The sequence below is a fragment of the Zonotrichia leucophrys genome, chromosome 4 (genome assembly GCF_028769735.1).
Source record: "Zonotrichia leucophrys gambelii isolate GWCS_2022_RI chromosome 4, RI_Zleu_2.0, whole genome shotgun sequence".
NCBI lineage: Eukaryota > Metazoa > Chordata > Aves > Passeriformes > Passerellidae > Zonotrichia > Zonotrichia leucophrys.
Genome location: NC_088173.1, coordinates 16,783,567 through 16,797,568, shown reverse-complemented (window position 1 = coordinate 16,797,568; position 14,002 = coordinate 16,783,567). Strand labels below are relative to the sequence as shown.

The 14,002-nt window shown below is 33.9% G+C and overlaps 1 protein-coding gene across 10 annotated transcripts in view; it reads left to right on the top strand.

The window, feature by feature from the left end:
- WDR17 (WD repeat domain 17) overlaps positions 1-13,030 on the top strand; it is a 53,393-nt gene extending 40,363 nt beyond the window's left edge. For 8 of the 10 annotated variants that reach the window (XM_064710637.1, XM_064710635.1, XM_064710636.1 and 5 more), the window contains 11 exons: positions 422-513; positions 1,642-1,741; positions 2,844-2,983; positions 5,419-5,439; positions 6,396-6,507; positions 7,214-7,355; positions 7,439-7,541; positions 8,411-8,512; positions 9,560-9,655; positions 9,823-10,006; positions 11,700-13,030. In XM_064710637.1, the coding sequence (XP_064566707.1) occupies positions 422-513; positions 1,642-1,741; positions 2,844-2,983; positions 5,419-5,439; positions 6,396-6,507; positions 7,214-7,355; positions 7,439-7,541; positions 8,411-8,512; positions 9,560-9,655; positions 9,823-10,006; positions 11,700-11,819 (1,212 nt within the window). In that variant the 3' untranslated portion in view covers positions 11,820-13,030. The remainder of the gene's footprint in view (positions 1-421; positions 514-1,641; positions 1,742-2,843; positions 2,984-5,418; positions 5,440-6,395; positions 6,508-7,213; positions 7,356-7,438; positions 7,542-8,410; positions 8,513-9,559; positions 9,656-9,822; positions 10,007-11,699) is intronic. The other 2 variants (XM_064710629.1, XM_064710632.1) reach the window with 2 other exon arrangements.
- The last annotated feature ends 972 nt before the right edge of the window (positions 13,031-14,002 follow it).

Here is a 14,002-nt window from a genome sequence, read left to right as displayed (position 1 = left end):
ATACAAAGAAAAGTTCACCTTAAGCCACCATATGCCAAATCTTTCCAGATTTGCTGGTATACCTGCTGAGCAGTATCTATGGACTTCATCCTTCCCTCAGAGCTGCTTGCTACTTGGGGTGTAAAAATCAAGGTTGTAGCCTTCACCATCCATTATATCCAAATGCTGAAGAATCCTGCACCAATGCATAGGAAGGAAGAAGTCTCTTGCTTCAGTAGAATTCCTTATGGCTAGATAAAACTAGACTAAGATTTAGCTCTGAATAAGTTAATTAGTTTATACATTAAAATATTTTCCTTTTTATAACTGGGCTTTAGAATGATTTTTATATATCTTAGATTATTTTTATTGTTATTGAAAAATTTCATTCATCTTCAGTTTGAATTCTGCATTAATTAATCTACATTTTATTCACTTCCAGGCAGCTTGTGAAGGAAATATACAGATGTTGACACTCTCCACAACAAGTGGAACTTCAAATTCTGCTGGAAACAATACAGATGATTATAATGAGTAAGTTGTTCTAGTTTATAACTATAAAACTCATATTACTACAGAGTGTAAAGTCATTAACGGTGATAAAGCATAGTAGTTTAATTTGGCATCAGCAATGTAGTGTTCAACAAAATATTGCATCTTGTAGTACTTAGTTAGTGGAGTTACTAACTACCTGATGCTACACTTATTTCCCTATTGTGCCTCCTGGCACAAAATGGATTTTTCATATGTGTGCATTATAATTTTAAATGTCCTTTTCTTTTGCTCAATATGTAAGTTGCATTCCTGTGCACTAAAATATATAGCGTATTAACTGAGAACTTTTGGTAAGATTTAGCATTAACAAGTATCTGTGATCCCCTGTTATTACACACAATCTCCCCCTGAAGCTTTGCTCTTTGTCATAAGTGAAGGTTCTGATAATGTAAAATAAAAAACAAACTGAGAGAGTAGGTTTAGATTAGATATTAGGAAAAAATTCTTTACTCTGAGGCACTGCAACAGGTTGCCCAGAGAAGCTGTGGCTGCCCCATCTCTGGAAGTGTTCAAGATCGGGTTGGATGAGGCCCTGCGTAACCCAGTCTAGGGGAAGACATCCCTGCCCATGGCAGGGGGCTTGGAACAGAATGATCTTTACGGTTCCTTCCAACATGAGCCATTTTATGATTCTCATTGTCCATGTCCATTAAAAAAAAACGAAATATGCACCTTGCATTGTCTAGAACAGCACTCAAAAACCTGAATTACATTATCAAGTTATAGTTGTAGTTAAAGAAAAATAGTTTGGAGGCTGTGTAGTTACTTCATTTACATAAGCAGTTTTTGAGCAATTAGAGAAGTACTAGTGCAGAGTTTACAGGTACAGATTGGATATCCAGGTATTTGATTTTCCTTCTGTCAATCTGAAGAGACATTTCCTACTGATATAAACTTTGGGAAACTGACCCACCTTAGTATGTACCAACATAAGCAGTGAATGAACCTCAAACAGATTGCATTTTTCAAGCTAGTAGTGTCATTATCTGTGAGCCAAATATAGCAACTTTTAGGGTACAGAAGCAAATGTGGTGAATTACATAAATTAAGACCCAAGGTACTCCAACCTTAAAGTGACCTTGTGGAATTTCCTTTTTGTTCTTTCAGTCTTCTGCAGAAGGTCAGTAAAGAACTGGCAGATTGGTATTTCCAGGATGGCCGTGCAGTGCTTGCAGCATGTTGTCATTTGGCTGTTGAAAATATAGAGGTAATTTTTTTTTCTTTAACAATGAAAAAGCCGATATTTACTTCCTTTTTACATCTCTACACATGTTTTAAAATGTATGTATCATATTCTAAAATGGTATTTGGCATTTGATTTTTCTATACTTATGCAAAGTTAGATAGTTATAGTATTAAAGTTAGTAGCAGAACTCCCTTGATTCTGTTAAATTCAAGGTCTCTCTCATGCACAGAAGGTAGCATGTTGCTGCTGAATTTTATTTATAATATCTTGTTATATTAGACAAGGTAAGATACTTAAGTACCTTGGATATATACATCTAAGTGTTACTGTTTATGGTGACCCAAAATACCCATTCAAAACTGGAAGTTATTGTGCTAAAGAAGGTGCAATCATCCACCTTGAAGAATTTGCAGTCTAAATGAAGAAGTAAATAGGAAAAGAAAACCCCACGCCTCAGTACAAGAAATAGAACTGACATGTAGGAAACATTTTATTATGTTTTTTATTTGCTTGCAGTTTTACAAATTGTTTCTTTTCCTCATTTTAGCTGGATTTTGTTGTTAGCTTAACACGTTTTTCCTCCTCTATCCCCCCAAAAAATATAATTTCTTCCCAAAGAGAAATTGAGAATCAGTAAATTCCGATATTTCTAAACAGGCATATTTGAAGTTGTTGTGTAATCTCATAGGGTTTGACATTCTGCTATGCCTATCAGTAACTGTGCTCAGAGAGAGTAAGAACAGGACAATCCTTCCTGTTTTCTGGGGGTTTTGAGTCTCCTTTTATTGAAAGAAAGGGGGAAATATAAACTCTGAATGCTAGTGTCCTTGAGATTAGATCAAATTCCTAGCATGCATTTTAGGTATTGTATTTATGTGATCTCTTCAGTTGAATAAAGGAAGATACTGCTAAAGGAAATCTGTTTGGTTGTTTAAAAGCACATTAACAAATGGTGCACAATTATTTACTCATTCGAGAGACCCAAAATATATAAAATTGGGTTTAACTATTGCATATTTTGTCCTTCTGTAAAAAGTGTCGTAAGTGAATGTCATATGCTCAACATGATGAATGGCCAAAACTGCTTCTGTCCTTTAATGATATAATTTTTTCATTGAGCAAGCTTGCGATGGCAAACCTGATTCGTGGAAATGAACTGGAGCTGGCAATCAGTGTGGGTACTGTCTTAGGAGAAAGTGCAGCACCAGCAACACATTATGCCCTAGAATTACTAGCAAGAAAATGTATGGCAGTAATAACATGGTAAGAATTTCTTAATCCAAAGAAGATTTTTTAAAATTTTCTGCCTGACAAAGCAATCAAGTTGCGTCATTGTGAAACTTTTGTAGAGATCAAACCACAATGGGAAAGGAGAATAAAAATTGCTGCTTGAATAAGGATTGCTGTATTAGACCTTTGAAGTACAGGGTATGCAAATATTCTGCTTTAATCTCAAAATATATTCTGTATGCATTGTAAATGAGAAAGGAGTCATTGTCAAAGTATGAAACCCACTGAAAAAAACACCCTAGATACTTGGGCAATAGGTAGCTTATGAAGTCCTAGTTTTTACTGAGTAAAAAGAACTGCTTCAAAAAAAGTAAGGCTGGAACTGAGTTAAAAAGTCAAAAGGAACAGCTCAAGTAGGATATGTGAAGTGATTTTTAAGTACTTGATTGAAAAATATAAAACTATGAGTCTGAGGAGTTATCTTCTATTGGTATTAGGAACACAAGACTCATGCAATGATTTAAGGATGAAACAAGAATGCTATTTAGTTCCGCAGGAGTAACTTCTCTCTTGCATATAGGGGAAGCCTTCTGTGGCAAATTTTCTTTTCCTCATTGTAGTGGTTTTACTTTGAAAAAATCAGCTTCTTGTTTTTCTGTCTAACAATGAAAAAGCAGAAAACCTTTCTAAGGTGTATTTGGCAGCTGTATAACTGGTTTGTAATTAACATTTCACAAAAAGTATGTACTTAAACTGTTAAAGATCAGTTTTTCTTCTACAGTTAGTATTTGCTAATGTATTTAGAGGTAGTCTGAGAGAAACATAGTGGAACTCCTCTACATTAGAGAGGAGATTAGAACATTAGAATATTTAGCTTTCATTAGACAATGAAGCATTCTAGAAAAAGATAAAATAAGAACCTGGTGACTTTCTGCTTTCATTTTGCAGTGGTTTAGCATGTCTGCATTGCACCAGTCTTAATAGGGTTGTTTTGGCAACTCCATCTGCAGCTTTTAAGGTTTCTGAAGCTCTTTCATTGTTAAGGGTGATTTTTATGTAGCCTCCAATAGGAAGTACTGGAGTTAAAGAAACAGTGCATATTTTTTCCAGTTCATAGCAAAAGCTTGTTCTGATCTCAGGGCTGTAATTACTGCTTATAATTGTATGGCATCTATGTTTATGTCCATAAAGGTGCTATAAACTTATAGCATGTGTATACACTGAAGTCTACATGGTAATAAAGTCTGTACGTGATAAAATTTTAAAGTGATGTACTGCATATTGCCCAAGTATATATCTGGACTTTTAAATGGGTTTCACACACTGTGCTGAATACCTTGCAATCCTGGATTCTGATTTTCAGCCTTTCAGCATATTTTTTATATTCTGTAGGAAAAGATCAGAGATTAATGAATCTCTTTGTTTTGTAATAAAGGGATTTTCACACAGCATAATCCCCTTGGTTAACTGCACTCATAAGATCATGTATAGGGAAGGTGGAGTTCAAGGGTCTCTGATATTTGAAGGGCTCCCTTCTTAAATTTACTGGTTGTTATGGTTAGGGATATCCATCAGTTGGAAACATTTCACTGTAGTGAAACACTTTGTTGTAGACAGCAAAAGGAATACCAGAAGGATCCTGATGAATTAATAAAGCAATCAGTTACTGAATGGTGGAATGTTTCTTGAGTTTTGGCTGGTTGTTTTTAGAAATGCTCTAAAATATAAAATCAAGCAAAAAAAAATCACCAAAAAACCCCCTAAACATTTATGCACTTTCCCAAATCTAAAGCCTTGAGAAAATCTGTGAATGTTTAAGGAAACATTTTTGTTAGTATTTAACACCTAAATATTGTCAGAAGTAACTTTCTGCTGTTCAAAAAGCTAGTCATATTTTGCCTGAGATACTGAATTCTGCATATGCAAACTCAGCCACCTTGTTTTGGTCTTTATACCAACAGTGTTTTCAGTTTAATTCTTAGAAATCATTCCAGTTTCTTAGAATCTCTGGATTCTTAAAAATCATTCCACGTAGCACAATTTGTAGGCCATTATCTTCTTTTAATTACTTTTTTCAAATGAATATTGGATTTCAGTTTTTTGACAAGAAAATTTCTAATCACTTAAAAAATGTTTAAATTGCTTATGAAGATTAGTACATATAAGTAAGTGATCTTGAATATAGCTTAAGAACTTGTGAAATATCCTAGATTCTGGAAGAATGTTTCTGTAACTTGGAAAATTAGCTGTTGCACAGTAATGCTATCACATATTTTCTAAAGATCTTTTGGCATGAGTTTCTTTATGTTATCAAAAGGCATAAAATAGAAAGCTATTTTTTTTGCTGTTGAAGTCAGTTGCCCTGACCCATAGATTTGCTGCTGTAGTTTAATTATTTTCTATCAGATATTTTCTATGTAAATGCATGCAAAATTTTTTTCAATACTGTTTCAATGTCTTCCTTTTAGCTTCCCATCACTTGGATACAGGTATTTTGCTTTTTTTGGAGAAAGTTTATTTTTTCCCTTAATAAAGTCACAAGCTTTTCAAATTTCTCTAAGTGTCCTAATTTTTAATTGCTATTAACACTTGAAAGTGAGATAGAAATCAGTTGCAAATATTGGATAATAGCTTACTTGACCATTTTTAAGCTAAGGACCACATTCTGAAAATCCAGAGGTAATCAGTAGGATTTTTTGCCTTACAAAGGGGCAAGTCAGTCTTGAGGTTCACAGGAGAAATGATGTCTGCTTGAATAGAAGAGTCAGAGAATAACCAGTTCTTAAAACTTAAACAGAACAATTTCCAAATAATTTCCTAATATTATACGTTCCCTTTATCTGTTTGTTGTGTGAAGGATAGGGTAACAAATGGTAAAAAGTTTAGGAAAATGTAAGAAATGTCAGTTTATTCAATCAGTATTCCTTTGAGAAGGATAAAAATAGGTATCACATTTTTTTCCCCGTATAATCTCTCTATTTCTATGTCGCATGAGCACCAGTCCATTCTGGATGACCGAGAGATGTCCTATGTTGATGTCATGAAGCTTTAGAAGCCTGGAATTTTGAGGATGGCTTCATGACACAGAACCACATTATCATCTTTTCTTATCTCAGATTGGAGGGTTCCTATTCTCCTTTCCCATCCCTGCTCACATATACTTCCATTTCACTTTGAGATGGTTCTGAGGCTTAAGAATTGCACAACTGTTTAATTCAACCAACTGAAGCAACAGAACATTAATGAATGACCTTCCCAATAAGATAAATAATTAAGCCTCATTTATTGAACAAAAATATTCTTAGATACTGAGCTTGCTTCTGCACTTCTCTGGAAATAGTATTTTTTCAGCAAACTCTCCTTTTATTAGGAATGTAAAGGGAAAATAGCTTCCTTCTATTAAAAACCATCAAGAGTAACTATATGTCATCTTTTGTTTGTGCAGGGATTTAGCAGTTGATCTTCTTATGATGATTCCTGATAATAAACTGCAGTTAGTGAAACTATGTGCTTTTTATCCTGGATGCACAGCAGAAATAAATGACCTGCATGAAAAGGTACAATGTAAAAAAATTTACCTGACTCTAATAAGGTTTTGTATTGATTCATTTACTAATTTCAAAAAACATAAGGCCATATAAAACCATAAGATGAATTTGACTTTCACATCTTATATGTAACATATTCTTTTCTCCTCTATTAATCTTAGTTGACTTTATCTTCAGTACTGTACAATATATTTAGTTCTTAATTTCTATCCTTTAGTGCACTCTTTCCCTGACACATGTTACTTTCTGAAGTAGTTATGATCTTCAGAATTACCTGTCAGTACAATTTATAACCTACTAGATATGCAGCCTAATCATGTTTTGGCAGATCAACTTTCTGTAGTCTAAATTGTTTTATATTTTACGCCTGTTATGTCCATAAATGTCCCCTTTCCTCTTCAGCAGCAGAAGGGTCTGCTTTGGTTGCTCTCCCTTAGGGTGTGACTCAGACTGCATGTTTATTAAACAGTAGTAAAAGCTTCACAAAAACATTAGCAATGAAAACTGGTACTGCTTAAATTAAAGTTACAGAGCCTTTCCCAGTACTGCTCTGGTCTAGATGACTTTCTTAATGCGCAATATATGCAGGTATGTCTTTCAATGACTCCTTCAGAGAGAATTTTTTCTTGTTGTGTGCAAACATCAGTAGTTCTCTGCATCGTAGAAAAGTGTTTGAACACTTCAGTAATTTTCTGGCAAAATGTTTGTTTTCCAGTGTAATCTTCCTGATGTGGAAGAATGTATGCAAGTGGCAGAGACAATTCAGGCGGATGGGGATGTATTTGAAACAATGAAGTACTATCTGTTAAGCACAGAACCTGAAAAGGCTCTTCCTGTTGGCATTCAGTATGTGAAAGGTACATAGTTGGATGAAGAACACTTTTAAAGCAAAAGTTATCTGTATAACTTGCCTTATATTTTTCTTTTTTTTTTTCAACAGAACAACTCGGTGGCTCAGATTGGACTTTAGATTCAATCTTTCCATATCTTGATCTTTTAAGTTACATACGGACTGAGCAGTTAATGTTGCCTAAGTGTAGTGAGTGAGTATATTTTCCCTGACTTAGAAAAGTGGTACTTTCCTTAAAGGAATCTTTCAGATTGTATATATATAGGTGCACACTGTTAGTATCATTTTTTTGTTTAACAGAGGAGGGACACAAAAAAAAAAATCCAGCAAGCATGCTTTTTTCCAGTCTGGAGAACAGAATGTGCACTCTCCCAAACTATGAAGGTTTAGCAAGAAAAAAAAGAAAGATATTTTATTGCTGCTTTCTCTGTGGAGCATTTACAATCTGTGAATCAATATTGGTCTTATGTGAGGAGCTTCACCTTGATCAGCTCTGGTTTCAGTTTGCTGAAGTGGTATCACAAATCATGTGGGCTTTGATATCAAAGCCTTAAGGAATGTTGAGCTGTCAGAATTAACTCAGAATTAACTCTAAAATAGATGGATAGCACTGGTTCACCTTTATGATGGATGGTTGCATCTAGGCCTAGGTGCCTACACGAGTATATGTGTGAAGAACAAAAAGGAGAAAAAAGTTGGGGAAACTTGGTGAAACTGAAATCTACACTAATATTTGGGGCAGTTTTATTTACATTTATTTACATTTACATTCTATCACATTAAAAGGTCTGAGTGATGTTGTTTGTGTAATTCTATTTAATTGTGCTTAAAAATTGTGTCATAAATGTCATGTAAAATTTAATGATGGAAACCAATATGAAGCAGATGCAGTCTGTTTAAACAAGTCCATGACACAGAAAGTAAGCATAATCAGTGAACATATATTCTCCACGAAAGGTGGATGGATAAATAATGTTTTAAAATTATAACATGAATATGAGTTTGTTTAATGTTTTTCCAAATGCTTGTTGTTTTTCATGATTGATACTTGTTCATTTATAGGTTTCGGAATGAGTTACTGATTTTGTGTGGTTACATTGGTGCTTTACTTGCTATCAGAAGAGAGTACAACAGCATTGTACCTGCACTCTATGAGTATACAAGGTAATACTGTGTTTTCATTAACTCTGAGTAATCTCAGTCTTTATTATGACATATGCCATACATCCCACTTCTTCACATCACATCCCAAAAAAATGAAAACATGTCTTTCCTCTTAGCTATCCTCATGTCTGAAACTTGGTGAGAGGATTGGAGAAAAGGAAAAGGAGCATTTGTTTGTTGTTGGTTTGGTTTTTTCTTTTCTGAACCTAAAGAAATAACAAGATCAAATACAAGCTTTTACAGAAGGGCTATTCTGATATGGATATTATTAGACTAGGAACAAGCAGTCTTTGAGACTCAGTTTGTGATACTTTTACTTATGGCTGTAAAGCTTTCAATTATTTATTATGTAAAGAACCACAAAACAACACCGCTCAAAGCTTTGTTCTTGGATTGCCCAATATCTTCAAGACTCACTTGTTTTTAGTTTATGGTCCATCTTAAACTGGACACTTGCCTGCTTAAGGTGGACAATTTATATGCTTAAGCAGGACATTTTTAAGGCATCCTAAAACAAATGAAAGATGGCAAAGTTAGGTCAGGTAGTAGCTGCCACCTATATTATGTTTTGACAAATAAAAAAATGCACCCGCTGCAAGGGCTTTGAAACTGCTTTCTGCAAGTGAAACAAGGCTGTCCCAATGTATGTGTTGAACCATGTTTCTCTAATTGCATTTTTACCATATACTGTATGTGCAGGCAAAAGGGATCCTTAATTTTAGTAAAGTTGACAATATTAAGAAATAAAACCACATATAGCCTTGAAATATAGAGTGGCCTCAAGTTAAAAAAATACATCAAATGAAATAAAGTGCAAATAGGGATAATTAAAATAAAATTTAAATATAAAGCTATACTTCCATAACTTGTATGAGTATTACTGAAGCTTAATATAGTGTATATTGTGAAGGATCAATTTATTTCCATAGTTATTCCATATCCAATCGGAAATAGTTTTATTTTACTACTGTCTATCATGTCTTGTTTCTAAGAAAATTGTCATTATTGGGATTAATTAGGACTTTAATTACTTGCATTCCTTTTCAGTCAGCTTTTAAAAAGACGGGAAGTATCTGTACCTTTGAAAATTGAACAGCTTTCTGAGGAATTAGATGCATGGAGAGCTTGCACACAATTAAACAAGTAGGTGGAAAAGTATAAAATTACCATGAGTGAGACTAGTAGTATTTAACTGTTTAGCTGTAAATTTATTCCCTTTGTAAAGTCTGAATGTAACTGCTTTGCAGATCTTAACCTCTCACACAAATTAGGAAGCCAAGTTGAAAACCAAATTTCTTTTATGTTCCTAGGCCCACGGATGAGTTGCCATGCACCCCGCCCTCTGAATCACAGAGAGCCCTGTACTCAGTACTTGTCTCACGAATTCAGGGGGAGCCTCTGAAGGGAATGGTTGGGCCAGACTGTGTCACTGGATCAAATCTTCCCAGTCATTCAGATGTTCACACCTCCTGTTTGACAGGGCTGAAGATCCAGGTATGCTTTCAGAGAGCTGAAGTGCTCTTTCTTGCTGATAGCACTGACTACTTGGGAGGTTGCCATAAATCAAAGGTCTCTCCCACCATTTGGCTGGAAAAAGGTTTACCCTGTTATCACAGAAGCAGACTTAAATTGACAGGAAGTGACATCTGCTATATAAGAAAGACTGTATAAAGAATTCTCCAATCAAATAATTGTCATTTCCAAAATCCTAAACCTTTTAATTTACACATTAAAGATTTCCTTTGCCAAACGTTGTATCTAAAGCGCATTTATCTTTTGGCTAATCCCTCACCACAGCTAGAATAAAAACCAGGAGATTATTTGTCTTCAACCACATACTAATATTTTTCTCGTTTTGGTTTTTATCTCTATGGAAATGCATACTATAAAACTTGGATTCATGACTAATTAAATCCAGACATTAGAAGACTAAATATTCAAATATATTTATTCATCACTCACATTGAGTTTTGTGATTAATACACATTAGTCCTTATAACACCTATTTAGCATATCTTGTTATTTTAATAAAGAGAAAATTGAAAGATTTTGAAAACACTAGTCCTGACTCCAGACAATGCCTCAGTACGAATTTACTTTCCTAGGTGATGCCGAATCTGTTTCCTCTGTCCAGCGTAAGATGTCAGCCCAAAGAGTAACAGGGTGGTTTAGAGACTAAGAGGGATGGATAGTTTTCTGATGAAAATTAGAGTTTACAAAGTGGGATTTAGTGGGATTTTTGAGGTAAAAAAATTCTCAACCGCTCACCGTCAATCTAAAATAACTTGCTCTCAACACTTCCAGAATAGATGAGTAGTCTCTGTCCATGGCTGTACTCTCAACATTTTCTAACAGACATGTAAAGCTGCCAGTGTTAGGGTCCATTCAACAAGAATAGCAAATATGGTGTCACCAGCTTCTCATCTACAGGATCCGTATTTCTGGATTAGCATACATTAGGAGTGGTGTCTTTGGGCATGCAGATCAGCTCAACAATCAAAATCAGTTAATACTAAAGCAGGGCAGCCTACTTGTATGGGTTTACAAGTTTTATGTAGCAAGTTTGGAAAGCATAATTCTTTAAGAAAGCACTGAAATTGAAATGCAGCTTTCAGAGCACATTTTGTCAAATTAATAAATTGGAAATAGCTCTTTTTCCATCACATGAATGAGTACTTTGTCCTTTTCACAGTGAATAATTCAAATTATTCTGTAGACTGCATGTAGACTCTCTTTTCAAACAATTCATGGAGACATTATATCACGAGGATTTTTGTGGATAGGAAAAGCAAGGATCAGCAGAAATAATAATCATATGCATGATGAAATAGGGACAGTATTCTGAAGAAAAATGCTTGTTACCTCAGTTTCTAATTCAAGCTAAATTTAACTCTGGAATAATTGACAAGCATATATAAAATAACAATAAAACACATCAAACTAAAAATTTCAATATTGTGAAAGGTTGGCTTGACAGATTTGGGAACATAAGTGCCCTCAATTCATAACGTGTCGCTGTTATCAGAGTTCTAAGTGAGTGGGGAAAAATATCTGTAAGAACATAGTGGATAGGTCTAAACAAGGCATTTATGTTCTTCTGAGATAAAATATGCTTTTTGTTGTGGCCTTTACACAATCTGTATATAATTTCATTTTCTCTTCCTTCCCAAACATTTTTGCTTCACAGGGTCCTGTGTTCTTCCTCGAAGATGGAAAATCTACTATTTCACTGAATGATGCTTTGATGTGGGCCAAAGTGAATCCTTTTTCACCATTAGGAACAGGGATACGACTTAACCCATTTTGATGAGGTGTTTCCTCTGTACTTTATAGTGCTTAAAATAACACTCTGGGAGTTAATGCTGATTTAACCTTGATTGTCAAAGGACAGAGAGGTGGTAGTTGATTCCTCCTGCAGGTCAATTACTTGAACTTTGAAAATTTTAACATGAGAACAAAAGGATTTCTATACAAATGTTTGTTGAGAATCCAAAGAAAAGAGTTATTTGATAATCCAAAGAAAAAGTCCTAATTTCATATATAGCCATGTCATTTTTTTTTGTAAGAATATTGTCATCAGACAATTATTTTTGTCAACTTTGTGTGAATAGATGCTTTGTAAAGTAAGCAACTATCTACATATTACCAAAATATTGATAATAAACTGTGAAACCCATAAACACCCTTCCAAATATATAATCATAGAAAAAATTACTTTATTGACAGCAACTCCAAACTTTTTTTAGAATGACTGGAATATTTTGGCTGTTTCACACTGTCCCCCTTTATAATTTGAACTAATTTTTACACACAGGGTTCTATAGCAAAAGTAAAATTTCAAGAGTAGGTGTTTTTTTCATCCACTTGTTATTGTGCTTTAATAGCAGTACAAATAGAAGGTCACTTATGTTTTGTGTAGATTATCTATGTTTTCTTTAGATTATCTATTTTTTATTTATTTATTTAGATTATCTAGATTACAAAATTGTATTTTCTAATAGGATCATATTTGGCAACATTCTCCGTTATGCTTTCACTGAAGGCTAAAACTCTTTATAAATTTTCTTGTTTTTTTTAACAAAGGCTTTGTATAGAACAAGCAGCATATTTATTGAAGTTATTTAACTATGCTATGTACATTTCGAAAGCTTGTTTTCTCTTTACATTTTGTATTAGTTATAAACATGCATATAATATGACAGACCAGAATTAAGTACTTGTGCATTTATATTTTTATTTACTACATCTGCACTCAAATGGAAAAGCAGTTATGGCAATAGAATACTAAAAATATTTAAAGCTATGTATAGTATGGAATTTATTATAAGGCAAATATTATACTCATTATTCTTATTAATAATTCTTATAAGCAGAATTGCTCACTTTTAGAAAAGATGCCTTGGTTGCAATACTTTTTGTTAGCTTAATAAGCTAAGCTTTTGTTAGCTTAGTACATAAGCAGAAATCTATTTCATCTGGGTTTTTTTGCTGCTACTTTAAAATAAATTTTGAAATTTATTTAAATTCCTGATAGTTACATTAAATATAAAGAGGTTACAATCAAAAAATGGCAGAATTATTTCTAAAGCGACTGTTCTAAAACTGGAAATAGTATTGGGTCTCTATTTAGTAGATCCTATCAAAAAAGCCTCAATTTAGAGGCAAGCCTTGCCCTTATTTAACTATAGAAATAACGATGCCACCATGCTGGAATGTTGGGATGAAGATTAGAAATAAAATAAAATCCTGGGTTGGATTTTTTGCCCTCCCTCTTTAAAATCCTCTGTCAATGTTCTAGAGTATTATTACGGGGTTTCTGGTGTAAGAATATATTGGGTGGAGGAACACAGCTGTTTTGTACCCTAAAACCCCCATTTTTATGCATGGGTGCTGGAAACAAATCTTTTACTTCCTGCAAGTATTCTCTGAAAATATTTTTCCTTTGTTTACTCCATGGTACTTGCAGAAGAAGAATTCAGTTTCAGAAGTTAAAATTCATAGTTTTTGAAAGAATTTTCCATCAGTCAGTATCTGATCTTGCTTCTGTGAAATGAAAGACTATCTGTCTTTTAGCACATAAATCTTACAACCTCGTATATAAAAGTTCTATATACCGAGGTGGAGAGCAAAAAAAAGAATTGATCATGAAGCCCTATGACTGAGGACTGGGATCTGAAGTATTAACTCAACTGCCATTCTACTATATTTAAAATCTTTTGTTGTATCATAAAAATTTTTATTAATATTTCACAGTTAAAATATATTGAATATGTAGAATAACTGCATCAATGTGTTGCACATAAATTATGACTTAACATGGAATCTTGGGCAAATCTACTCCCTCTAAATTACAGAGTGAGAGTTAGGAATTCATTCCTTGCTAAAATACAAAAATTAAGTCAAAGGGCATTTTTTATATTGGGGATCCATCAGGTAACAGTCTTTGTGAATAACACGAGGTTGTATTTTCCTTGAAGTTGTTTGTACAGT